Consider the following 27,515-nt stretch of genomic DNA (forward strand, 5'->3'; position numbering starts at 1 on the left):
CACAGTTCTGGTGGATTTTACATCCTAGTCGGGAAGAGGGGCCATAAACTGGAAGAAAAGGTAAATTGGATAGTAGAAGCAGAAGGAACAAAGACAAAGGGGAGAGGGAATGAGCCAGTGAGAGAACAACAGGTGCCCTGAGGCAAAGGAGTGATGGATTGATGACAGAGCTGGGACAGCAGGGAGGCTGGAAAGGGGTGAGCTGAGGGAGATGGCAGATAATTAGACATTTGAGGACTTAGCGTTTTGTGGGCCACAGTGAGAACTTTGGCTTGTGTTTTCCATGAAATGAAGAGCCACTGGAGGGTTTTGAGCAAGAAAATAACATGATCTGACTTATATTTCCCCTCTTTTTTATTGAAGTATAATTGATTTACAATGTTGTATTAGTTTCTGGTTTACAGCATAGTGATCCATGTGTATACACACACACACAGACACACACATTCTTTTCCATTACAGGTTGCTACAAGCTACTGAATATAGTTCCCTGTGCTATACAGTAGGACCTTGTTGGTTATCTATTCTGCACATAGTAGCTTGTATCTGCCAATCCCAAACTCCCAATTTCTCCCTCCCTCCCCCCTTGCCGCCCTGATAACCACAAGTTTGTTTTCTATGTTTGTGAGTCTCTTTCTGTTTTGCAAATAAGTTTGTGCCTTTTTTTTAGATTCCACATATAAGTGATATTGTATGATATTTGTCTTTCTCTGACTGACTTCACTTAGCATGATCATCACTAGGTCCATCTATGTTGCTGCCAATGACATTATTTCATTGTTTTTTATGGTTAAATAATATTCCATTGTATATATGTGTATATATATTTTTTCTTTATCCATCATCTGTCGATGGTCATTCATGTTGCTTCTATGTCTTGGTATTGTAAAAAGTTCTGCTATGAGCATTGGGGTGCATATATATTTTTGAATTAAAGTTTTCTCTAGATATACACCCAGGACTGGGACTGCTGGGTCATATGACTTATTTTTAAAGGACTCCTCTGGCTGCTGTCTGGAGAACAGAATGTAGCAGAGGCAAGGTTGGAAGTAGTTAGGGGACTGCCACAAAATCCAGGCACAAGGAGCTTCTGGATTGGTGAACATGTGGAGGTGCTGTAGAGTGGTGCGTCTGGCACGGCCCTGAAGCTCCACGCTCTTTCCTCACACCCTGTCCCAGGCATCTTTTCTATCATGCTGTCCCTGAATTATAGTCTTTTTTACAATAAACCAGTAATCTAAATCTTCTACTTTATCATCTGTTACAACTCCATTCTAGGAGGTGTGTAAGAGAAGGAAAATTAAGTAGATTCAGATAAATATCTCTACAAGGATTAAGTTGCAACCCACAGCAGATGAGAAAAACAGGATGAAGCCTTCTGTGTTTTGGATACATGGCCCCAATACAGTTACGATGTATATCTAAGAGGACCATTGATGACCCCAGATTCTTGCATCTTCCCATATATAAAGAAGGACTAAAATCATTAACTTGAGGTATCTGGTTTTTTGTGATTAGCAGTAATCTTTAACCAAGATGTATGCTTGAATACATGTATTTCCCAACCAAAAAATTCACATATATACTGGCGCCTCCCCTATGTCTTCAGAGCGGTTCCCCAGAGTTATGAGGGGCTATCTTCTGGGCTGTAGTTTTCAACAAGTTCCCCAAATAAAACCGAAACTCACTGCTCTTGCATTATGTGGTGTGTATGCCTTTTTTTTTCAATTGACACCAAGATCAAGATAAAAATAGCAAGATATTGACAAATAAAGGAAGAACTGGTAGAATTGCCACAACTACTCTGGAGAACAACTTATTATGTATTGTTTTTGAAGATGTGTGTGTCTTATGACAAAATTTATACTTACGGGTATACCATAAGGAAATGTTATAAAGAATATGCAAAAAGACATATACAAGGATTTTTATTGATACAGGGCAACTGAACATCTATCAGAAGAGAAAAGGAAGACTACATGTTAGCATATCCAAATAATGGAATATTATACAGCTGTCAAAATGAATAAACCAGAACTGTAAATATCAACTTTGATTGGTCTCACAGACATAATGTTGTGTTAACAAAGCAAAGTGAAGAACATTTTATACCATTTTGAAATCATTTCATGTCAATTAAAATCATAAATATCACAATAAATATATATATTGTGATATTTGTATATATGAAAATATGAAAGCATCAGTAGCCTCATATTAATTATAATTATAGCTTCTAGGATATGAGACTGCAGAGGGGAACATGGAGGATTACAGTATTATTTGTACTGATATTTTTAGCAAAAAATATAAAATAATCTGATGCAAAAAGAAAATTCCAGGCAAAAGATGGTGGTGGCTTGGACCAGGAAATGAGCAGTGATGAAGATACAAAGTGGCAGAACATAAAGTTCTATTTGCTCTCTAGAATGGAGCAAGAGAAAATTCTCATTGTGTTCAGATGAACCGATGGAAAAATAAGATACAATTAAAATCATTTTACCCTACAGAGGACACAGAGACTTGAAGCATCCAGGTCACTGGCTCTGTCTTCAATGTACAGATTCTGTGACCCTGGAACTTCCCAATCTAGGCTCTCATTTGTCCCCCCTCTGTCAGGTGATATGTTTGAGTCCATTGCCATGATCCTGTGTGGAACAATTTGTAGGTGGAGCAACCAAGCCATCCTGCATCTGTTCGGTCCCGTCTATCTGTGGCTACCTTTACCCTGGGCATCCATCTCTGGTCGGTCAGCCATCACCACGCCAGCAGGATCAGTTTCACACTGTTCATTTGATGCAGCCAAGACGACATCATGCAGAAACCACCTACTGAATCTGCTTTTCTCAGCAGGAGGTACAAGTATGGCCAACGCTTCGAGTTTCATAAACTTTTCTCTAGGTACTTGGTCTGTTTGAACACCGATGAGGCATTTGGTAAGTTACAGCACAGGGTATGGAGAGGCAATAAGGCCCCTGAAAGCCATGCCAAGGAGCTCAGAATTGTTGCACACAAACAGATCTTGTGTGTGCAAAAGGGGAATCATCAGAGGTTTTAAAATGTGAAACAGACACGCTAAGGTTTCCCAAGATTAATGTGGTAGAACTCTCTCCAAGGGAAGGGGACTGACAGAAAGAAGAGCTGTGATGACAATAAATTGTTCAGGTGAGAACTGATGGAGGTTCCAACAGAGGGAATGGAATCGAGAGACAGTTCAGAGGACCTGGGCCCTTGGAGAACTGGCAATTTGAGTTATGATGGAGGTGGCCGGTGACCAAGAATGTGTGTGTGTGCATCCTGCCCCATCATGGTCCCAGTCTGAGATCTTTGCAGTCCAGCTCTTCAGGAGAATCACCTGCTGTGTCCTGCACTGGGCCCCTGACCTCCTAGAATCTTTGGGGCTTGTTTGTACTTTGTAGTTTCTTTAGCCTTATAGTGTCTAAAGAGACTATCTTTCTGTTTCATTTTAAGCTGAAAACCAGAACATGATAAATACATGAATGAGTATATCCACTTGCTGAAACATACACATCAACTATAATCCAAGCAGTGGAGACTCTGAGATTGTTTCCTGGATTCCTTTCATCCCACGTGTTCTAGTCATTGCTACTGACACACTCAAAGTTTTTATAACCTTAAGCCCTAATTCAAGCGCCTAAATTTGAAGCTGGCCTAGAGGAAAACTTTCACACTGGAGATGGCTGATTTGATTATTAATTCTGGGCTGGATGTTCTGTGCTGAGAGAATTACAGTTTTTCCAAACAGGTCAAAGCTGTATGGTTAACTACTTCCTAGTAGTTAACAACTCTTTTTGTCATGAAGAAAATATGGCTCCAAATTGTGAACAATGGTTATCCTAGAGTTTTTTTTTTATCCTTTTATGTTACATACTTCTATGATGTTTGAATTTTCAAATGTATATTCTTTTCGTAGTTTCAAAACAAAACAAAAGAATTTGGTTGCATGTAAATTGCAACTCCTGTACAGAGAATCAACGAAATCAGTCTGACTTCTCTGATTTTAACTGAATTTGAAGAAGACAATCTCACATCATCTCATTACCAAGAGCCAACCTGTGGTGTTGTAGCTGCCTGGCAGTAGATTGTGGGTAATCTGCATGCAGCAGCCTTCCCCAGGTCAGTGACACTGGAAGTGGCCTTGTAGTCAGATTTCATTTGAGTAGGATTTTCTTACAAGAGAGAGAGAATCTGAAGTGTATCAGCATCAATTTCCCATAAACAAATATAGTTCCTCTATTCTGTTATGGTTTTAGTATTTTTATTTTTTGACAATTGTTCGAGTTATACATCCTCGTTAAAAAAATTTTTTTTCCAACCAATACAGAAATGTGTAAACTGTATTCTGCAGAGGTAACCACTGTTTAAAGTTTGGTTGTGTGCTCTTTCAGTTTTTTTACACACACACACACACACATTTCAACTTCTAGTTCCAGAATATTTCATAATTGCAGAAAAAGCCTCTATACCCAACCTTAGTCACTCCCCATTCCCCACTTCCCAGACCCTGTTAACCACTAATCTATTTTCTGTCTCTACAGATTTGCCTAATGTGGGCATTTCACTTAAAAGCAATCACACAATACGTGATCTTTTGTACCTGGCTTCTTTCACTTAGCATGTTTTCAAGGTTTGTCCATGTTGTGGCACGTACTAAGACTTCTTTTTATGGCTGAATAATATTCCATTGTGTGAATATACCACTTGTTGTTTATCTGTGTATCAGTTGGTGGACATTTGCATTGTTTCCAGTTTTGGGCTAATATGAATAATGCTGTTATGAGCACTCATGTGTGGACTAAAAAAATGCACAACCTAAAAGTTGAGAGTTATGGTTTTTTTCGACACATTTTCTGAGGACTCGAGCCTGGGAGGTGGCGTCTCAGATTGCTCTAAGAGACTGTTCCAAAGAGGCAAGGGAGGAGCCAGAATATATAGGCGGTTTTGGCAACAAAGACCAGGTAATCAGAACATGAAAAGATTACTGTTAATTAAGGAAAGCCAGATATCTCAAGTTAAGGAATTTAGTGCTTTTCTATGTATGGGAAAGTGCAAAAGTCTGGGCTCATTGAAATCATTCTTTTGATATGTACCTTAGCTATCTAGGGCCAGTATCCTGTGCTTTCCTATCTGGAGTTCCCTCCGGGGACACCGTTGGGGGTGCCTGCAGAGGCTGGGCTGCCTGCTTATCTGCATTCTGAGTTCCTTCTGCTCCCTGTCGGGGGTCTCCAAAGCATCCTTTGTTTACTAATATGGCTGGCAATATTTGTCATTCACACGTGTATAAGTTTTTTATGAATGTATGTTTCCAATTCTTTTGGGTCTATACCCAGGAATTGCTAGGTCACATAGAAACTCTACATTCAACTTTTTTGAGAAACTGTCACCTTTTCCATAGCAGCTGCACCTGCTTAAATTCCCACAGGCAAAGTACCAGAGTTCCAATTTCTCCACATTCTCACAAACACTTACTTTTTCTTTCTTTCTTTCCATTTCTTTCCTTCTTTCTTTCCATTTCTTTCCTTCTTTCCATTTCTTTCCTTCTTTCTTTCTTTCTTTCTTTCTTTCTTTCTTTCTTTCTTTCTTTCTTTCTTTCTTTCTTTTTCTTTCTTTCTTTCGGGTGTGAGGTGGTTCTTTTGTCTTTGATTTGCATTTCTCTAATGACGAATAACGATCAACATATTTTCCTGTGCTGAGTGGCAATTTTACATATTGTTTGTGGAGAAATGTCTATTCAGATTCTTTGTCCACTTAAAAAACTGGGTTGTCTTTTTATTGTTGAGTTAAAGAGTTCTCTATATTCTGGATGCAAGTCCCACATCACAGATACGATTTGCGAATCTTAAATCTCCTACTAGGTGGAATTTTTTTCTTTGTTTTTCAGACTCAAAATGAATTACTAAATATATTGTCCTATAACTTGCTCTTTTTCTTCAACAGTGAGTATATCATGGACATCTTTTACTGTCAAGAGAAAACAATCTCCCTATATTTAAAAAAAAAAAAGAATGTGATCTCATTTTTTTTGTCCTACCTTATTTTTTTCCCTTCCTCATTCTTTTCTGTGTTCTATCACAGTTGTACCGCAGTTCATTTGACCAGTACCTCCCCTGAGCTTTATAGAGTCTTGTGTTGGTGTGTTGGTGAAGGACTGAGACCCAGCTGCTCTTGGGCAGGAGAGGAAGTCATCTCACTACTGTGCTTTTTGCTCTTGGATGATATGAAAATGCAAGCAGGCCCAGGAAGTGTTTCTAACTTGCTCACATTTCCTCCCTGAACCCCTGCGGTTTCACAACCCCTCTAGGCACAACCCCTTCTGCCCTCTACCCAGTGTCACCAGCCTTGGTGCCTCTGTGAGAAAGCCTCACTGCAAGAGGCCCCAGGGCATTATCATTTCCCTCTTTCACCCTACCTAGGTTGCCAGCAAATCCCAAGGGCCCTCCGAGACGATTCAGCGTCTGGGTCCCTCCAGCCATTTGAAAGATGAACTCCTGCATCATCGTAATGAGACTGCTGCTGTCTGGGCCTTTTCTCTTTGGTAGGCAGGGGAGGTGGGGAGGGGAAGGAACATGTGTCTGTGACCGAGGAAACTGCAGGGCTTTGTTAAACTGGAGTAAATGAGCGGCTGTTCTAAGGGTAGGATCGGCCATAGGTAATGTTGGGGCCCAGGAATCATGGAGGGAGAATGAGAAAAAGAAAGTCAGGGTCCAAAATATAGGCCAGGTATGAAGGAAAAGACAGGGAAGGGAGACAAAGGTGGCAACAGTGAGATGGGGGAGTGGGCCCTTAAAAAATGGTGGATGGTTAATGGGTATGTAGAGCTGGCCTAGGGTCTGGTCCTAACCGTACTACCTCTCTGTGCCATCTTAGGCAAGTCCTTTCCCCTTCTGGGGCCTCAGTGTCTCCATCTGAACAAATGGCGGGGCCAGCATCTCTGACATCCTAAGATGCTGTGATATAAACCTGAGGCCTGGAAGGAAAGCAGGACCAGAAAGGACAGTTTAGGGCTTTCAGATGACGCCCAGGCTCACCAGGTTGGGGAACGTGATGGGGGAATTTGAGATCTAATGGGTACGGAAAAGATTGGTCCATGTGGAGGTGGGGAGTGAGGGAACATTTGATGAGTCAGGAGGCAACTTCGCGGGATCAGGGTATCTTGAACTTTCACAGGGAGAAAGACTGAGGCTAATTATCTCAGTTTTCTGGGTGGCTGAGCCCCATGCCCAGGGGAGAGGTGGGTGTGTGGGGAGAGGCACCCTGCCTTGGGGCATCCCCTTCACTTCCCGGACCCCTGGGTCTGCTCCTCTCTCACAGGCTTCTGCCTGCTCATCCCTCCTTCTTTGCTGAGATGCCAAGTAGGAAGTTTGTCCTTCCCAGGCCCTAGAGCTTCCAGAGCTCTGGGTAGTAGGAAATAACTGCTTCCATATTTCCCAGTGCCCAGGCCCTCAAAGACGGGTCCAGAGGGCAGCTTCCAGCTCTGCCTCAGGTGTGGGCAGCCTGGGGAGGAGGGAGCAAGGTCCTTGAAGGTCGGGCTGCCCACCTGGGGCACGTGGGCAGCGGCCAGTCATCACCTGCCAGTCGGGGTGGGGCATGTGAGGGGGTGGGGGGGGGTCCCCTGGCCAGAAGTGGCTGACGGGCTTCCTGTGTTCCTCAGCCCCAGCCTGGAGCTACAACCTGGATGTGCGACATGTGCAAAACTTCTCCTTCCCACAAGCCGGGAGGCATTTTGGGTACCGTGTCCTTCAGGTTGGAAATGGGTAAGCTGCCTCCGCAGGCCTTCCCTGCCCTGGCCAGGACCTCCCTGTTTCAAGGAGCGTATGGTGAGATTTGCCAGAAACAGAAGCAAGGCCATCAGATAGTAGGGTGAGGATGATCCATCGACCTATTGTTAAAGCGCCATACAAGTGCCTGATAGAAGGGGAAACAGCCCTTAATACGCTTTGTAGCACTTCCTAGATTCCCGACCCTCTTCCAGACCAGACAGTGAACTCCTTGAAGGCAGGGATTTTGTTTCTCTACTCCTTCTCCCACCCATCCCTGGTATATACCACAGCCTAGCATATGGCAAGTATGCTATAAATGGCTTCTGAGTTGGTGGCTGATTGAATGAACTCATAATGTGACATTCTGGCAGATCATTCTCTGGGCCTCTGTTTTTCTAGACTGTAAATGGAAAAGATCCTTAGCCTTCTGCAATTCTGACATACTGGATTATTTATTTGGGATTCAGGAGGGAAGAGGTGGGGGCTGAGGAGCCACTGGGTAGGGGAGTGACTGAATTGCTTCGGGATACCTTGTCAGGGATCTGAACCCCCTTAATAGGTAGGAGTGGGTGAGTAAAGACCTGGGCAACCCCATCTCACAGGTGAGATTTCTCATCAGGGTTGTCGTGGGAGCGCCAGGTGAGGGGAACAGCACAGGAAAGCTCTATCAGTGCCAGCCAGGCACAGGACACTGCCAGCCAGTCAGACTGAGTGGTGAGTAACTGGTTTGGGAGCTGGAAGGAATGGTGTCAGGAAATCCACGCTGGCCCCACCACACCTGGATTGCCTGAGTTCCTCTAGACCAATCTTCTGGTGCCTACAGGTTCCAACTATACCTCCAAGTTTTTGGGAATGACCTTGGCGACAGACCCCACAAGTGACAGCCTTTTGGTAAGAATTTCGTATAGTGTGATATCAGTGCCTGTGAAGCTTGATCTAGGAAAGACAAGCTGAAAGGAAGGGAGAAAAAAATGGATTAAAGATCTTATAGAAGATTATAAGTATCAGAGTGATTCAGATTCAATCTGTGTTTATTGAGAACCAACTATCAGCCAGATATTTTTGAGACCCTAGTTTCCTCAGTTTTTTTTTTTCTGAATACGAAATATCTGTGACCATTAATATATAAGGTGATCTGTGGTGGAATACAGCTTTTAATGTTTTAATAGTTATATTTTTATTTAATGGCTTATTGGAAAAAAATATACAACGAGTACATCAAATTCATGATTTCTTGGATCCCATTGCTTAGGATGAGGCTAAAGCTTAAAAAAAGTAAATTTAAATTAAATTAAATATTAAGTAAGTAATAGTTCAGAAGATATGCCCATATGACAGAAACTGAGAATCAGTACACAAATGCTTAAAGGTTAGGAAACACTGCTCTATCTCTTTTAATCCTCAAGACACTCAGGTGAGATAAGGATGAGTAAATACATTTTACACAGGAGGAAACAGAACCAAAGGGGTCAAAAGACTTGGCCAAGGTCACATCATTTTAAAGAGATGGAGGCAGAATTTGAATCACATTCCCATTTGATTCCAAGTCCATTGCTCTTTACAGTTCATCCCAGCAGCATCCTTCTGACACAGGTATATGAGAGATAGAAGTCTCAGTGAGTGAAATACTTACCCAGTATTTAACTGGAGCTTGATTACTTAGCTGTTATATGCCAGGCATGGTGCTAGGTTCTGATGGAGGAAGGAGAGTGAGATATAAAGATGACCATGACATGAGCTCTGACTTTCAAGAAATTACAGTGTGGTAGGAAAGATAGTCATAAATGAAAGAAACAGCATTGTGTATTCTGGGACTAGGGAGTAATTAGATTTGGCTTGAACACAGAATGTGTGATTGGGATAGAAGGGGAAGGGCCTGGAAATGTAGATAGCGCCCAACTGTAAACAATACAAATGCCAAACTAAAGAGTTTAGACTTTATTCTCTAGGCAGTGAGCATCTGTTGGCATATAGCATTGGTAGTAGGGATGGAGAGATTAATACAAGAAACCTGAAGGCAGAATTACCTTGGTAACCAGTTGGATGTAGGGAATGAAGTCAGGGGATGATGACCCTGAAGGTTCTTGTTCTTGGCTGATGATGTGCCAAAGACACACAGCAAGAGGAAACCCCAACCCTTTTTTATTTTTATTTTTATTATTTAACAATTTTTTTTAGAATTTTGGGGGGTGAGGAGGTAATTAGGTTTATTTATTTACTTATATTTATTATTGTTTTTTAATAGAGATACTGAGGACTGAACCTGGGACCTTCTGCATGCTTAGCATGCACTTTACCACTGAATTATACTCTCCCCACCAACACCTTTTTATATCTCTGCTTCCTCCAGGCCTGTGACCCTGGACTGTCTCGGACGTGTGACCAGAATATTTATCTAAGTGGCCTGTGTTACCTCTTCCGCCAGAATCTGATGGGTCCCATGTTGCAGGGGCGCCCTGGTTATCAGGGTAAGGAACTGGGGATCTGGTGGGTAAAAATGCCTCCAGGTGGTCCCCCACATATGGGAACCAGCATGGGCAGGCCAGCCACTGGAGCCCCTTTACCAAGCCCCTTTGTGTCTGGCCTCTGCAGAATGTATAAAGGGCAACGTAGACTTGGTATTTCTGTTTGATGGCTCACTGAGCTTGCAGGAAAATGAATTTCAGAAAATTCTAGACTTCATGAAGGATGTGATGAAGAAACTCAGCAACTCTTCCTACCAGGTAAATATACCAGATTCCTGGCTGTAGGGAATAGATGCCTACCTGAGCTAGCTTAAGGCCTAAAAGGAAAATTTAGTATATGGTGTCTCTGGAACCTAAGGGCATGACTGCAGCTAGATCCTCTGCTCCCAGGATTCTCCCCAGTTCTCATTTCTGTTTTCTGCTGGCTCTAGTTTCCCTCTTCTCTTTCTCTTCCTCTTTGGATCACATGGGCCTGTGGAAAGCTCCCAAGTTCACATGTTAAAGTTTTGGGAGGTTTTTGTTTGTATTTTTAAGTCTTCCTCTCAAGCAACCCCTCCCTCTACAAATTCCACCTTTTCAGAGAAGAGACTCTGACTGGCCTCACCTCAGCCAGGTGGCTGTCTTTGGCTCAACCAGTTGTGTCCAGTGTAGCAGGGTCACTCGGAAGAAATATGGTCACTAGGAACCATTTCTGTCAGTGAGGTAGGCAGACCCAGAGAACTGGAGCCCAGCAGACAGCATTACATAAGGGAGTGGAGGTTTATTTAATTTTAGTTCTGTTTTTTTTATATACAACCTTGTCTTAAAATTTTTTTTCCTTCCAGTTTTACTGAGAAATAATCCACATGCAGCACTGTATTGGGGGGGTAATTAGGGTTTATTTGTTTGTTTATTTTGATGGAGATACTGGGGAGTGAACGCAGGACTTTGTGCTTGCTAGGCACGTAGTCTACCGCTGTGCTGTCTTCTCCCCCTCAACCTCAATTTCAAAAGCATGACTTGAGGCAGGGATGTGGAGCTGGGTTGCCCAGGTCCTGGATCAGAAGCAGAGACTGAAGCGGACAAGTGGGAAGGGCTATGTAATGACATTTCATGTCTTCCTTCTTTTTTCTAGTTTGCTGCTGTTCAGTTTTCCACAAACTGCAAAACAGAATTCACTTTCTTGGATTATGTTAAACTGAGGGACCCTGATGCTCTGCTGGCCAAAGTCAAACACATGAAAGACTTGACTAATACCTTTAAGGCCATCAACTATGTCGCGTGAGTTCACTTTATCATGAGAGAGCCCATCCATCAGTTGTTCCGTGTGTCCTAGCTTTTTCAAGTTACAAAGCATAGGAACTCAATAGGTGGGTTCAGCAAGGGGAAGATTATTTGTAAGAATTCAAGTGGAGCAATTTTAGTCCAGTTTCTTTTTTTTTTTCAACTGAAGTTTAGTTGATTTACAGTGTTGTGTCAGTTTCTGGTGTACAGCATAGTGATTCAGTTATACATATATATATTCTTTTTCATTACAGGTTATTACAAGATACTGAATGTAGTTCACTGTGCTATGTATTAAGACCTTGCTGTTTATCTATTTCCTATATGGTAATTTATATTAGTCCAGGTTCTTTTGATTGTAACAGGAACCTACTTTATACCAACTAGATCCCAAAGGGAACTTCTTTTTTTTTTAAAGATATTTTTATTGAAGTATAGTCAGTTTACAATGTTGTGTCAATTTCTGGTGTACAGCACAATACTTCAGTCACATGGAAACATACATACATTTGTTCTCATATTCTTCTTTGCCATAGGTTACAAGATATTGAATATGATTCCCTGTGCTATACAGTATAAACTTGTTGTTTATCTGTTTTATATATATCAGTTAGTATCTGCAAATCTTGAACTCCCAATTTATCCCTTCCCACTCCTGGTAACCATAAGTTTGTTTACTATGTCTGCAAGTCTGTTTCTGTTTTGTAAATAAGTTCATTTGTCTTTTTTTTTTTAGATTCCACATATAAGTGGTATCATATGGCATTTTTCTTTCTCTTTCTGGCTTACTTCGCTTAGAATGACATTCTCCAGTTTCATCCATGTTGCTGCAAATAGCATTATTTTATTATTTTTTATGGCTGAGTAGTATTCCATTGTATAAATATACCACAACTTCTTTATCCAGTTATCTGTCAATGGACGTTTAGGTTGTTTCCATGTCTTGGCTATTGTAAATAGTGCTGCTATGAACATCAGAGTGCAGATATCTTTTTAAATTAAGGTTCCAAAGGGAACTTCTTGAGAGGATACAGGGATAGCTCATGAATCTTTGGGACAGAGAGTATTGCCAGGATGCCTGAGGGACTAGAACCAGGACTTGGAAAGTGATTGTGAATGATGGAAGCCACAGGAGAGTCATATCTTAGATGGAAATCAGGTTTTGAACTCGGTGTATGAACACAAATCTCAAACAATCAAATTATTTTTGAAGAATTCTTTGAATTGTTCATAAAAGTCAATATAGTCATGTCCCACATTGGAAACTAGCACATCCTCATTTCCTAAATCTACCAACCCAGAGTTGGATCAGATTGCTGTCTTTAAATTGAAGCTTAGATGAACATAGATGCTGCGTCCAGCGCAGCTCAGGACCATGTCTGAGGACAGATAACGCAAGACTTAAGAAACAAAGAGACAAAGAAAAGAGCAAAGATGGGACCAGGGCACTCAAGATCTCATGGATCTAGAGCGCTGAAAGCCTGGTCAACATCATATTCATTAGGAGTATACAGCTCAGGAAATATAAGATCAAAGAGGTGGGGCTTTAGATATTCCATGTGATAAGCACTAAATTCTGCTTGCTGCTTAACTGATTAATCTCAGGCCTATCCCTTCCAGGAACAATCACCCTCCTCAGGTTATGCAAAATGTCTAAGTCTGTCCTGTTATTGCCTCTGGGACATCTCGAGATAGCAAATACTTCCCTCGGGTTAAACAGCATGCTTTCATGCCAGAACAAAGTTCTGTTAATGGATGATCTGGCTTTCCAGGACCGTCCATTGTTTTACTCTAGGAAATATCTGCCCTCCTTCATGCCCTTATGGTCAGTCTCAAGATTTCTCCTTACAAATTTTCTTTAGCACAATACGTGTTATAGGTCATCTACTGTGTAAAACATTAAAAACAAAGCAAGCAAGTGCATTTTAAGCAAGAAAGTGTGAATATACTATTTTAAACTCATGGGAATCTAGGTGTGGCTTGTTTTCGAGCTGCTTGTTATCCAGCAGCTTGTTTCCCAGCAGTTGGACTGTGTTAAAGGGCCATATTGTATATTTTTTGAAGACCTTTAAACTTTAGAGTGGACCATGGAAACTGAGACCAGTTTGGGGAGTAAGAGAGTTAGACCTCCTATCTCATGCTCCCCTGGGGCATGCACTAAAATTGAGTGAAAAAGCAGGAAGGACCTCCTGTACTATTATTACACTATTTTTCTCATTTCCATTAGTTTGCCAAACGTGTACAGTTGAATTTGCATAAGTTAAACATGCATGTGCTATATCTCCTTAAGACTCTGCTGGTGTTTTCAGCTCTTTCCTTCTGGTGCTCACTTGACCTGTCACGTCTACCTCATTCTTCTCTCTCTGTTGACAGCTTTGAGGGGTATGTGGTCGAACCATGTCCACTGGAAAAGTGATAGCCACAGTGCCTCAGTTCAGGTGAACAACCTGAATTCTAACTTCCAAGAGAGAAACTCTGATTGGCTGAGCCTGGGTTGTGTGTCCGGAGGTCCACCCACCTATGGTCTGGGTCTGCTTTATGGCTTAGAGTCACAAGGCACAAACTGGGATTCTGGGATCCCATCTCCATTGGGAAGGGGGCCAATCTTAGAGAAAGGGGTACCATGGGATACCCCAAAATGTGTCATCTGTGGGAACAAAAAGAAGCAGTCACGGAAATGTGTTTCATAAATAATTTTGGACCATCTGGCTGCATGTCAGGCAGTGTTCCAGGTCAGGACTTGGCAGATTTTTTTTTTCTGTAAAGGGCAAGATACTAATATTTTCGACTTTCCTGGCCACATACAGCATCTGTTGCATATTCTTCTTTGTTTCTGGAACTCTTTAAAAACAAAAATATACAACCCACTTTTAGCTCAGAGACCATACAAAAACATGCCGTGGGCTGGGTTTGGCCTGCGGATTTTTGTTTGCCACATTCCAGGTGCTGGGATTTAACAGTGAATGAAACAAAGGAAAATCTCTGCCCTCCTAGAGCTTAACATTCTAGTAGCAGAAAAAATTTCAGTAAACAGGATAAATAAATAAATGGGATAACAGAGTAGAAAATGTAAGCTTTATAAAGAAAAACACAGCAGTGTTCAGTAGGAAGATTGGGGAAGGATATGTCTGAGCAAAGACTTGTCGGAGGTGAGGCAGCCAACCATGCAGATACCTGGGGGGAGAGCGTTCCAGGCACACAGAATAGCAGAGGCCCTGATCCCATGCTGGGGATGTTCGTGGAAGAACCAGGACACCAGTGTGGCTGGAAAGAAGTAAGTGATGGGTTAAAGTAGAGATGAGGTCACAGAGATCAGGGAAGTCTGGGTGAGTTAGGGACTTGGAGCCCATCGTGAGGACTTTGGCTGTTCCTTTAAGATGAGAATCATTGGAGGTTTTAAGCCGAGGAGTGATCATCTGATTTATGTTTTTAAAAGAGTCCCCCTGGCTGTAAGGTTGATATTAGACTGTGGAAGGGGCAAGGATAGAAACAGGGAGGCCAGTTAGCAGGTTATTGAAAAATCTAGATGAGAGATGGTGGTGGTTCAAATAAGGATGGAAATTCATGACCACGATCCATGACAGGCCATGTTTGTGTGGATGGAGGTTAGGGAAACATCTGCATCCAAAACAGAACTAGAGGTCTTGTCAGCAGGTGGTTTTGACCTTGCCCATCTGAGTTCCTCTGTCTTTGGCAGCTTCTGAGTAGCTTTCCTGCCCTCCTCTCTGTATCTCTTCACCTCCCACTGTGGCCTCTCCCTGTGACTTTCAGCTTCTGTTCCCAGTGCAGGCCATGACATAAATCAGGGGTTGTGGATTGTCGCCTCTTAAAGTGATCGTCCATCTTTGGTTAGCTGTGGGTTGAGGAGAGAGAGTTCAAATAGAGCTGCTGTCTCAGCAGAAACTGGGGGGCAACCTGTCTTGCTTCAGAAGGAGGCTGTGGGCAGGGCAGGAATTTGGAGACTTGACCTGTCCAGCATTCAGTCCTCCCTTCTTTCTTTTCTGTCACATGCACTGAGCACCTACTACAGAGTAGGCTGGTGCCAGAGTCAGGAGCCAGAGGTACAGCATGGTTCTTTCTTTGAGAAACTCATGGTTTGGGGAGAGTCACTTTGATTACCCAGGAGATTTGCTGCAGCCAAGATCTACAGGCAACCTGGCAATAGTAGGGGAGGCAGAGGAGGTGCTACATGCGCTTGCTCTGGAAGGGTGACTTTCCACTTTTCTTTGGCCATGGAACCCATCCTTGTGCTGACATCTCCCTAAGATTACCAGCATGTCTAACTGATTAAAGGGTAGTCACCATGAGATTGAAATGGGGGGTAGGAATTCCCGAGTCTTCCTCCCACTGCCCATGGACTCAGGGACAACCTTATGGCTGCCCAGATTTCAGCTGAGGACCACTGGTCCAGAAGCATGAATATAGCAGCAAGGGTGAGGAAGGAGGTTCAGAAGAGAACTTTGAAGGCTGGGAATACCCGCCTGGGTATTGTGAGAAGGGCTGTTGCATCAGCAGCAGGGCAGTGACTGAATGAGCAGGCTGAGGGAAAGATCTCAGATGATGTAGGAGGACCCTCTCACACACTCCCCTTTTCCTGGACATAGGACCGAGGTGTTCCGGCAAGACCTGGGAGCCCGACCAGATGCCACCAAAGTGCTTATCATCATCACTGATGGGGAAGCCACTGACAAAGACAACATTGAAGCAGCCAAAGACATCATCCGCTATGTCATTGGGGTATGGACCCCAGGTCCTTGCTTCTTCTTACGTCCCATCTTCCCTCTCCTGTTTCTGAACCCCACTCCTTTTTCTCCCTGGGGCTAGGGTCTTGTGAAAATAAGAAAATTGGTCCACAATTCTCGGGACGCCTGATCTTCACTTTTCACTCCCTCACAGATTGGAAAGTATTTTAAGACCAGAGAAAGTCAGAAGACACTCCATGAATTTGCCTCAACACCTGTGAAGGAGTTTGTAAAGATTCTGGACACATTTGAGAAGCTTAAAGATCTATTCACTGAGCTGCAAAAAAAGATCTATGACATTGAGGGTGAGTGGCAGACCCTTGGGAGAGAGGGTTCAGGGGGTTGTATACAGAAACTCATCTGGAGCATTAGATTAGAGACACAAGGGATAGATTAGAGAGTGCTTGCATTGGTAAGAGCTCCCCGGATAAAAGACCTCAGATGGGAACTTAGGGGAGAGTGATTTAGGAGCGGCCTCTGTTTCCCTCTGAAATTCTGTCTTCCTCTTGAAGCTCAGCCTGGTCCAGGGTGGGGCCCTGGGCTGACCTATATCTTGTTGGTGTCAGCTGGCCCCTGTTGAATGACCATAATTCCTTCCACCCTTCACTCAGCTCCCTCATTGTCACTTATCCTAGGCCTCAAATTACTTAAGATGGGCAAGCGGGCAGGAGCCAAGTGCAAGGAGCCCACAGGCCCTCTTCCTTGGCCCAAAAAAAGAGAAGGTTTTGATTGTAGTTGCCAGATGGAGGACTGGCTATGGGAGAGTATTTCCCCAAGTAGCCTAGGTGGCTGAAAGTTACATGATTCCACCAGGAAGCCCCTTTGCTAGAACATAGCTTGGTATTCAGTTCAGTTGAAGAGGCAATGCATTATATATAATGGGACCAGGTGGACCTGCTCAAGAATCCACTCTGCCTGTGCTGTGTGACCTCAGCCAGATCACTTTCCCTCTCTGTGGCTCATTGTCCTCTGTTATATGAGGATAGCAATGCCAATCTCAGAGAATTGTAAAGTTTAACTGCTCTGTTATTTACCTAGGGCTGCTGTAACAGAGTACCAAAAACCAAATGGCTTAAAGCAAGACAAATGTGTTGTTTTGCAGTTCTAGAGGCTATAAGTCAGAAATCAAGGGTTGGGCAGCGCCATGCTCCCTGTGATGGTTTTGGAGGGAATCCATCCCTGCCTAACTTCCTGCTCTAACTTCCAGTGTTTGCTAGCAGTCCTTGGTGTTCCTTGACTCACAGCTGCATCACTCCAGTCGCCTGGCCACCCTCTCTCTGTGTGTCTTCACATCTTCCCTCTGTGTCCAAATTTCCCCTTTTTATAAGGACAGCAGTCATACTGGATCAGGGCACACCCTAGTGAGCTCACTTTAACTCCATTATCTCTGTAAAAACCCTATTTCCAGATAAGGTCACATTCTAAAGTACTAGGGATTAAGACTTCAGCCTGTTTTCTCTAGGGAACACAATTCAAGCCCTAACAACTGTTTAGCAAAGTGCTCGGTACTTTGTGGGCTCTCTGTACCTGGTAGCTCTTATCTCTCCCCTTACCTGCCCTGCCCTGACTCATCCTTCAGATCGTGGTCTAGATGTCATTCCCTCTGATAAGTTCTTGCCGGTCCCCAAGTCTTCGTACTCCTTCCTGGGGCTGCTTTAACCACTGTCTGTTCCCCATCACAGCCCCTGTGACACACCTTGTACATTGTCCATTAGAATTCTATCTCTCACACTAAACTGTGAGGTTGATCATGGCAAACATCGTGCTTGCCTTTTCATCACTGTATCCCCAGCACCAAATAGTTAGTGGCTCTAAATATGTCCTTAGCAAATGAACAAATCTACATAATAATTGTTACCTTTCTTGAAAGCTCAGAGATCACAGGCACTTTATCTGTATCATTGAATCTGTTCCACTCTGAGATAACTGTTGAGCTGAGACATGAGAGATGAGATTCCAACAGCCACATGAGGAGTGTGGGCAGAGAGCACTGACTCAGAGAGGGGAGCAGATGTGAAGGCCTGGGTGTGGGGTGGGGCTCGGCGTGTCTGAGAAGTAGGAGGACAGGGCAGCGTGATAGGAGTAGGGGTGGGAGGGAGAGAGAAGGTTGGAGAGGAATGCAGGGGCCTTCCAATCTACAGACCAATGGGAAGTAACAAAGGGTTTTTAAGAAATTAAAAGATGAGTTCTGATGTACATATTTTTAAAAGATTATTCAACTTACTCTGTGGGAAAAAGGCATAGAAAGAGGAAGAATGAAGTCAAATAGACCAAATTTGTAAGTTCTTGCATTAATCAGGCACGTGAAGAGGCTGGCCTGAGCCAGTGTGGTGGCGATACAGACGATTCAGGGAAAAGGGCAGCTGTGTTGTGCAGGTAGAATCATCACGATCTGGTCATGTGGCGGAGACAGGATGGAGGGGAAAGGGAAGAGTCCAGGCCGATGGCTGGGCTTTCAGTGTGAGTCACTAGGTGGGTGGGGGTGCCATCCGCTGAAGAGGGGATCCCTGGATGGGAGTGGAAATCAAGAGCTGCCTGTTAGACGTACTGAGTTGGGTAACGAAATAGCCACATCTGAGCTCATGGAGAGTCATGGGAGACTCAGAGCCCAAGTCACTTGCCCGTCTGACATGCTCCTTCTACCTTGCCTGCAGGGAGACGCTGTGTTCCCTTTCACGAGTATCATGGTTTTCACTGCTCCCTGGGTCTCAACCCATTGTCCCCTACCCTGTCCCTCAGGCACAAGCAAACAGGACCTGACATCCTTCGACATGGAGCTGTCCTCCAGCGGGATCAGTGCGGACCTCAGCAAGGTGAGTGGCGGGCCTGAAGCACTGGGCTGAGGGACATGGTGGGAATGCAGCTGACCCCGCTCACCCCCCTCCCTGGGCAGGGCCAAGGTGTTGTGGGAGCAGTTGGAGCCAAGGACTGGGCTGGGGGCTTTATCGACCTGACGGCAGACCTGAGCGATGACACATTTGTTGGGAATGAACCACTGACGCCAGAAGCAAGGGCAGGATATTTGGGTGAGTACTTCTCTGTTCTGCTGGGTGCTTTGGATTTGAGAGTCACTCAGACTGACTTTCAAAATAATAATGAAAGCAAGTGAGCAATCAGCCTGAACAGACTGAGAGTTTAAATATGGCAATCATGTTCTTCACTTTTCCTTTATTAACCCCTCACCTTGGTATTAATCAGGTCTTTCATTTCTGTATTTTATGCTACTTTGACATCTTGGCAGCCTTGCTAATCCTGGAGAGACTGCCCCTCCCAGGCTTGCTTATTCCTACAGGTAGGAAACGCTTGCTTGTGAGCAGGCCTTTCATATGCCAACCAGCCAATCCAGAGCCTGTATCCCCAGCCACTCCTTTATCTAACTGGGCCAATATTACCCCCAGCCTAAATCACCCCAGGCCCAGATTCTAGACAACTAAAAACCACCCTTATAGCCCAGAGCCTGCCAACATTATTCAAATCATCCAAATCGAAGCTTGCTCAGACTTGCCTCCCTCATTCCTTCCCACCAAAACCACACTTAGGGCCCCTGGTTCCTTCTGCCTCCTCACTGGCCCTGGTACCTCTCCCATGTGGCCCTGCACGGCCTGTGGTGCTGCCTGCTTTGGGGAGCTGTGAGTAATAAACTCTTTTCCATGGCAGTGACCTCTCTGTGTTGTCTGTCACGTGCATAAATTAAATCCCAAGTACATTTTAAAACAAGCTGCCTCGTTAGTAGCTGCTCCTCCGTGAGTCTTCCTCCTCTCAAATTGTCCCGGAACTCAAGGGTTGATTCAGTCTCAGGAGTTCTCCATATGCCAGGCACAGAGGAGATGAGTATGGTCAGTCCACAACTGCTGTTGCCTCTCTCTGCCTCATGGTGTCTTGTCCTGCACGGTCTTGGGGTTGCTGTCCACCCAAGGCGATGCCAGCCTCAGACGGCAGAGGGGCCTCGCTCCCGTGCTTGGGGTTATAGTTCTTCTGGTTCACGGTCAGACAGTCAGCTTATCTCAGGATACAAACTGGCTCCGGGAGCCCTGGGACAGAACTGCTTCCAGGTTCTACCTCCTTATAGATCTAGAGTCACCACCCTCCACCCTGCCTCACCCATGACCCCTGCATGGGGGGGGGCACTCCTTTCTTAAACTCTCAGAACACAATGATCTTATTGAATGCTTTCCTTGGGAAATGATGCTATTCATCATGCATTTACCCTTCTGAGGGAGGCTGCCCTCAGTGGTTTTTTTTCTCTTTTCCATTTTCTTTTTTTGACGTTCTTTAGTGAGCAAGTATTATGTGCCAGGCACTGTTCTAAGTGCATGCCATGGATTAACTTACTTTATCTCATTTTATCCTCACAACAACCCTGTGAGTAGGTATTTTTATCATCTCAGTTTTACAGATGAAGAAACTGAGCCCAGGAGAGTTTAAATAACTTGCCCAGGGTCACAGAATTAGTAGGTGGAACCCAGGTAGTCCAGCCCCAAAAGCCTACATGTAGTAACCACTAGAGTTACACTCCAGCACCTACACCGACGCCTTCAAGGTGGTTTTCTGTTCTTCAGCATACAGTTGGCCTTCTGCAGCTGCGGGTTCCATGTTTATCATCTGTGGGTGGTTGAATCCACAGATGTGGAATCCAGGGATCCCGAGGGCCAACTGTGGGACTTGATCATCTGTGGATTTTGATATTGGAGCGGGTCCTGGAACCAATCCCTTGCAGATACCTCGGGACTACTATACTTACTGCAAAATAGCTGGTAAAGTTGCTCACCCAATAAGAAGAAATAACCCAAAGTGTAATCTCTAATTAGGCCCCCACCCCACTATACACAGACACACATATACACGTGTGTGTGTGTATATATATGCATGTGTAGAAGTGAGTACAGTCTTGACTGCCTACTATGCTGCTGTCCTTCAGATCTTAGTTTAGATGTCTCTAGCATAGTGCTAAGCATTTTATATCCACAGTCCTATCTAATCCTCAAAACCACCCTATGAAGCTGGTATGAGAAAACAGAGGCTCAGATGCATGAAGTAGTTTACTCAAGATTACATAGCTAGGAAGTAGGAGCACTCGAATTAAAACCCTGTCTCTCTGATTTCAAAGGGCAAATTCTTAACCCTTGTGCTTCAGGAATATACATGAACAAATAGAAGAATGGTTCAGCCTCTTCACCCTTCCTCTCATGGGCATCTGCTTTTCTCACTCACTTTCAATTGCTCTAAGCAAAGAAGATCAAATGGGTCAGTTAGTCATCTCTGAATCAGAGAGCATTCCGACTGGGTGGCTCCTGGCTCTTGCCCAATCCCTGGTCCAGTTTCCCGCAGCCTTTATTCCAGCATTTCATCAGTGTAGGAGCAGAGAGCAGGGAACCTCGCTGTGAAGTATGAAGATAACCTGAAGTAGGATATGGTTTCCGATCTCCTGTTTTATTTTTAATCTCTGTGCAGACTTGGCCTTCTTCTTACTAATATATTCTATTTTAGTTGATTCTTTAAAAAGAATGTAGTCTCTTTTACAAACCCTCAGGTGAACTGAGCCTCAGGAAGATGTTTACCCTGTAGAATGTGGCTGCTGCTCTCTGTGCGTGTTTTTTTGTTCAAGGTCCGAGAAATGCAGTCTTGGACCACGACGGCAGAATTTGTACCACTCGGAGCATGTGGCTGCTCTTCTCAGAAGGAGGTCTTCCGGCCGTTTCAGTGCAGCTTTGCCACTAACCCAGTTTCCCAGGGTCTCTGCCCTGTCTTTGCTGGGTTTTACCTTCTTTCCATAGCCACTGTGTTTCTACCCCTAAGCCCCTCACTGCCTCTCTCCTCAGGTTACACAGTGACCTGGCTGTCCTCCCGAGGGACCAAGTCACTGCTGGCAGCTGGAGCCCCTCGATACCAGCATGTGGGGCAGGTGCTGCTGTTCCAAGAGCCAGAGGGCATAAGACCCTGGAGCCAGATCCAGAAAATAGACGGGATCCAGGTGAGCATGGCCCTGGGGGCGGCTGCCGAGGAGGGGCTGGTGCGACACTAGTTAAGCTCCCTGCTGCCTTCTGAACACTCATCACTTGCTGTGAGGCAGGCCCTGGGCCAAACACTGTCAGCCTTGTTCCCCACAAAGCCTCCGAGGTAAGCTTCGTCATCTCCACTTGCCAATTTCAGAAACCAAACTTCAAAGAGCCCAACTAGTCTTAATTCCTGTAGGCTCTCAGTAGGACCCAGGACCTGAACCTTCATTTGAGGGATGGGAGTAGGACGGATATGGTGCAGCTGATGGGGAAGGAGGTGTCCTGCTCACGGTTCTTCCCCAAACATCTTCCTCTCCCTGCAGATTGGCTCTTATTTCGGTGGTGAGCTATGTGGCGTTGACATGGACCAAGATGGGGAAACAGAGCTCCTGCTGATTGGAGCCCCCTTGTTCTATGGGGAGCAGAGAGGAGGCCGGGTGTTCATCTACCAGAGAAAACAGGTGGGGACCAGGACACTGAGTAGAAGATGTGGGAGAAACAGACCCCCAGGCCTTCTTGGGTCCCAGTTATTCTGAAACGCTTTCCCTGTCTGATCCTGTGTTAATCAGACCTTTAGAACAACAGACAAATGATAACTAATATGTTGGGGGGAAGTATGTAAACTGTGTGCAAGGCCCAGTGCCAGACTTTTTATATATAGGAGACCTCATTTGATTCTCACAGTCACCTTCTGGGATACTGTGAGCTTTATTTTACGAATGGGAATGTCGCAGCTCAGCAAGCCTGGGGAGCTTTCCAAAGCCACAGAGTCACACAGATAGTAAAGGTGATGCTGGAACTTGAGCCCAGGTTAGCCTGACGGCACATTCCAACTGAGGGACCCCATCACATAGCCATAGCATTCTTCCTGTATACAAGGCCTCCTGCTGGGAAAGCTGGCCGAGTGATCGAGGTGGGACCTGTCACTTTGCTCCTTCCCAGCGGGGGTTTGAAGCGGTCTCAGAGCTGCAGGGGGATCCTGGCTACCCCCTTGGGCGATTTGGAGCAGCCATCACTGCCCTGATGGACATCAACGGGGACAGGCTGATGGATGTGGCTGTGGGAGCCCCTCTGGAGGAGCAGGGGGCTGTGTACATCTTCAATGGGCAACCAGGGGGGCTGAGCCCCCGGCCAAGCCAGGTGAGTTTCCCTGCCTGCCACTCAAAACCCACTCCCAGGCACCTGGAAGCCTCCAAGCCCTGACCCCTCTCCCAGCCCGACTCTTCCTGCCCTTCAGCTTTGCTCGCCGCCCCAACTTAGCATGAATTTCTCTCTTGTTCTCAGAGGATAGATGCGACTCAGATGTTCTCAGGAATTCAATGGTTTGGACGCTCCATCCACGGGGTGAAGGACCTTGGAGGGGATGGCCTGACAGATGTGGCTGTGGGGGCTAAAGGTCAGGTGATCGTGCTGAGGTAAGATGGGTCTCCTGAGTCCTACATGGAGATCATTTCAGCTCTCATCCTTTGAGTAGTTACTACATACCAGGCCTTTAGCTGATGTGCTGAAATGCTTAACGACATCAGCACATTTGGTCTTCAGCCCCACCCTGTGAGCTCAGTTCTCTTTTTTGATTTGCTTCAAGTCTGACTCCAGGTTAAACAGCTGCTATTCAGTGACAGACTGGGATTTGAACCCAGGCTGATCTGACACTGAAGCCTCCTAGGGAAGCATGTGAAAGCTTTAGAACCTGGTTACCTGGATTCAAGTCGAAGCTCTGCCATTTTTCTTGGGTAATCTTATCCCAGTTACTTAGCTTCTCAGACCTCAGTTTCCTTGTCTTTGAAACAGTGATGGCATTTCCTGCCTGACCCATATATTAGAGTCATCAGAAGCCTCATGTAACATCATATAGCAAATAGATATTTATTGAGTACCTACTGTGTCTTCAGTACTGAACCAGGCATTGGGTACAGGGTTTTGTGTGGGGAAACATAATAAAAAATTAAATGAATAAATATATAATTACAATTGTGATACGTACTGTGAGAGAACTGAACAGGGTTCTGTGAGAGAGAATAGCAGGGATGACCCTCTAGATACTGGATGGCTAAGAAAGGCCTCTCTGACGAGGTGATATTTGAGCTGGGTCTTGAAAAATGAGAAAGAGCCAGGCTTGCAGAAGTCTGGGGTAAGAACTTTCTATGTAGGAAGTCCAGGAAGTGCCAAAGCTGTAAGGCAGGCAAAAGTGTGATGTGTTCAACGGACTGAAAGAGGGCCAGTGGGATAGGAGCTAAGACTGGAGAGGCAGGCGGTGTGGCTTGGATAGTAAAAAGTTTGGATTTTATTCTGAATATCACATGGCATTATGGAAAGTTTATTGGCATGGAAGTAGCACAATATGATTTCTCTCTTTAAAAAGCTCAGTCTTCTGGATGGATGGACCCAGAGATGATCAAATTAAGTGACATAAATCAGACAGAAAAAGACATATCATATGATATCATTAAATGTGGAATCTTAAAAAATTGTAGAAATCTTATTTACAAACCAAAAATAGACCCACAGACATAGAAAATAAACTGTGGTTACCAAAGAGGAAAGGGTGGGGAGGGATAAATTAAGAGTTGGGGATAAACAGATACACATTACTATATATAAAATAGATAAACAACAAGGACCTACTGTATAGCACAGGGAACTATATTCAATTTCTTGTAATAACATATACTAGAAAAGAATCTGAAAAAAATATATATATGTATGTATATGTATAACTGAATCACCTGAAACTAACATTGTAAATCAACTTCACTTCAATAAAAAAAATTTTTTAATTAAAAAAAGTAAAAACACAAAAAAACCCCACTGAATTAAAGAAGAATTACACACCAACTCACTTGATATTCAATGCATTCAATTTCAAGACATAAAGGAACATGAATGTAATATGTTAAACATACCATATAAAAATTGAAAAAAAGAAAACCTGCACTCTTCTGTATGGAAGTGGGTCAGAAGGCTGTTAGGATGAACTGGGGAGCCCCACTGATCATTTTTATTATTGTTGCGAGGAGACAGTGACATTGAGGTCTGCTTTAGGGAAGGAGAGTCCCCTGGACTCTGATAGTTGGAGCCTCAGGTTGGATTGGGGATTGCAGCCGAAGCCAGAGGACAGCATGGGTTGTTTTCTGCCCTGCAGCTCCCGGCCAGTGGTGGATATCATCACAACCATGTCCTTCTTCCCGACCGAGATCCCAGTGCATGATGTCGAGTGCTCCTATTCCCCCAGTGACGGGAAGAAGGAGGGCGTTAACATCACAGTCTGTTTCCAGGTCAAGTCTCTCATCTCACACTTCCAAGGTCAGTGCTGTCCTCCCGCTCCCCAGCGCCGCTGCCCCCACCAAATCCAGGCTCAGAGCCCCTGAATCTGCCACCTTTCAACTCCCGCCTTTTCACCCTGCCCAGGACACCTGGTGGCCAACCTCACTTACACTCTGCAGCTGGATGGCCATCGTACCAGAAGCCGGGGGTTATTCCCAGGAGGGAAACCTGAACTCAGCGGGAACACAACTGTCACCTCAATCAAGTCCTGCACTAGGTTCTGGTTCCACTTCCCGGTAAGGGAGCCAGCAAGGCTGCTCAGGCCAGGGAAGGGGCGGATAAGCTGACCGCAGGGAGAGGCAGCCTTGGGGCCAGGCTCAGCTTCATCGCTGTCTAAGGTCACAAGTCACCCTGACCTCCCTGTGTACCTGTTCCTCTACTGTACAACAGTAGTAATAACACCTTCCACATCCTTTCTTCTAGTCCTTAATCTATATACATAGGCATTTTTAACATGATTACAATTGTAAGTACTTACTGCTTTTTTCCTACTCTTTTCACAAGTCATATATTAACGCTGCAACCCAGCTTTCATATTATTTAAATAGCTACAGAATATTCAGTCACGTGGAATATTCAGTCACAGTGGTGTGTCACTATTGGCCAGGTGCACATGGTCACTTATTATTAACATCCATCCCAGAAAGAATTTTTTTAAGTTATTATTAGTTTAAACAACTGCTAAAATACCTAGATTCAGTTTGCTTGTAACCGTCCTGTGTCAAATAGGATTGATAATAAATTTCATTCTGGTTCCTTAAGTATTTCTTAAAAGACTGAGTATATGATTGACGTATAAAATTTTGAGGTTTGTTTTGAATTTTAATGGGAAATTTCAGACATACAAAAGCAGAAGAAAAGTTTAATGAACCCCCCAAATACCTAACACCTAGTTTCGAAAATTATCAGCTCACAATCTTATTTCATTCAGAGCTTCTCTGCCTCCTTGCACAACCAACCCCCCATTACATGATCTGGAAATTTTAAACATAAGTTTGCTGGAGAAAAAGCACTGTGACATGATGGAAAGGCTTTAGACTTGGGAGTTGGATGGGTCCAGGTTCCCTTCCTAGTTCTAGTCCTTAGGAAAAAATTGTGTCACCTTTTTATACCTCATTTTCCTCATCTCTAATGTGGGGATAATAACACTTACCTCTTCGAGTTGGTTGGGAGAAGCTTTAGGTGGAGACAGTCTGAGTGAGTGCAAAGTGTCAGGCACTGGTAATAACATAAAAGACTAAGATCTATTCCCGTTCCCAAGAAACTAGGATATTTCAGTTATTCTAGAATATTCTAGAATACTCTTTTCTTGTGCAAACAAGAGGGCAACAAAGACTCAGGGGCTTCTGTTAGGATTCAGTGGGGAAAAGTGCTGTGGTTGACGAGTGATGTCTGCCATGGAATGAGGGCTGAGGGATGACACTTGTACTGAGAAGCAAACCAGACATATTATAGACATCTGATATATACTAAATATATTCCCACTACTGATAAGGTTTCAGACAACTAGCTACTGGAATTTCATCATTTATAAAGGATGGGCAAGGTATGTCTTTAACTGGAGGTACAGTAAAGGTTAAACTCATGATGTATTCTTATCACCCTCAGGTATGCATTCAAGACCTCATCTCTCCCATCAATGTCTCTCTAAGTTACTCTCTGTGGGAGGAAGAAGGGACACCGAGGGACCAAAAGGCGGTAAGAAGAGATCCGCTGGCAGAATTGATAGGAAATAAGGGAGAATAGAAATTCAATTTAGCAAGGGTGTATTATATAAGAGTCTGGTTTTAAGCAAAAGAAATGAAATACAGCTTACTTAAGCAGGAAAGGAATTTGGGGGAATTTGTATTGAAGAGAAACTTGGAATACTGAGGTTGGGAAGATGGGGGACCAGGGTGGAGGCTCTGGGGGCTCTAGAGGAAGGAATAAAATAATGGTTGGACT

General features: G+C 44.3%; 1 protein-coding gene across 3 annotated transcripts in view; it reads left to right on the top strand.

Moving 5' to 3' along the window:
* Positions 1-6,397: 6,397 nt before the first annotated feature.
* ITGAL (integrin subunit alpha L) overlaps positions 6,398-27,515 on the top strand; it is a 33,888-nt gene continuing 12,770 nt past the window's right edge. For all 3 annotated transcript variants that reach the window (XM_006201317.4, XM_072942938.1, XM_031687428.2), the window contains exons 1-18: positions 6,398-6,556; positions 7,673-7,775; positions 8,401-8,495; positions 8,605-8,672; positions 10,132-10,249; positions 10,374-10,504; positions 11,361-11,506; positions 16,114-16,246; positions 16,406-16,556; positions 18,991-19,064; positions 19,145-19,277; positions 22,071-22,222; positions 22,571-22,708; positions 23,190-23,387; positions 23,532-23,662; positions 25,390-25,550; positions 25,656-25,807; positions 27,180-27,269. In XM_006201317.4, coding sequence (XP_006201379.1) covers positions 6,502-6,556; positions 7,673-7,775; positions 8,401-8,495; positions 8,605-8,672; positions 10,132-10,249; positions 10,374-10,504; positions 11,361-11,506; positions 16,114-16,246; positions 16,406-16,556; positions 18,991-19,064; positions 19,145-19,277; positions 22,071-22,222; positions 22,571-22,708; positions 23,190-23,387; positions 23,532-23,662; positions 25,390-25,550; positions 25,656-25,807; positions 27,180-27,269 — 2,229 coding nt within the window. In that variant the 5' untranslated portion in view covers positions 6,398-6,501. The remainder of the gene's footprint in view (positions 6,557-7,672; positions 7,776-8,400; positions 8,496-8,604; positions 8,673-10,131; positions 10,250-10,373; positions 10,505-11,360; positions 11,507-16,113; positions 16,247-16,405; positions 16,557-18,990; positions 19,065-19,144; positions 19,278-22,070; positions 22,223-22,570; positions 22,709-23,189; positions 23,388-23,531; positions 23,663-25,389; positions 25,551-25,655; positions 25,808-27,179; positions 27,270-27,515) is intronic.

Source organism: Vicugna pacos, chromosome 18 (assembly GCF_048564905.1).
Source record: "Vicugna pacos chromosome 18, VicPac4, whole genome shotgun sequence".
Taxonomy (NCBI): Eukaryota; Metazoa; Chordata; class Mammalia; order Artiodactyla; family Camelidae; genus Vicugna; species Vicugna pacos.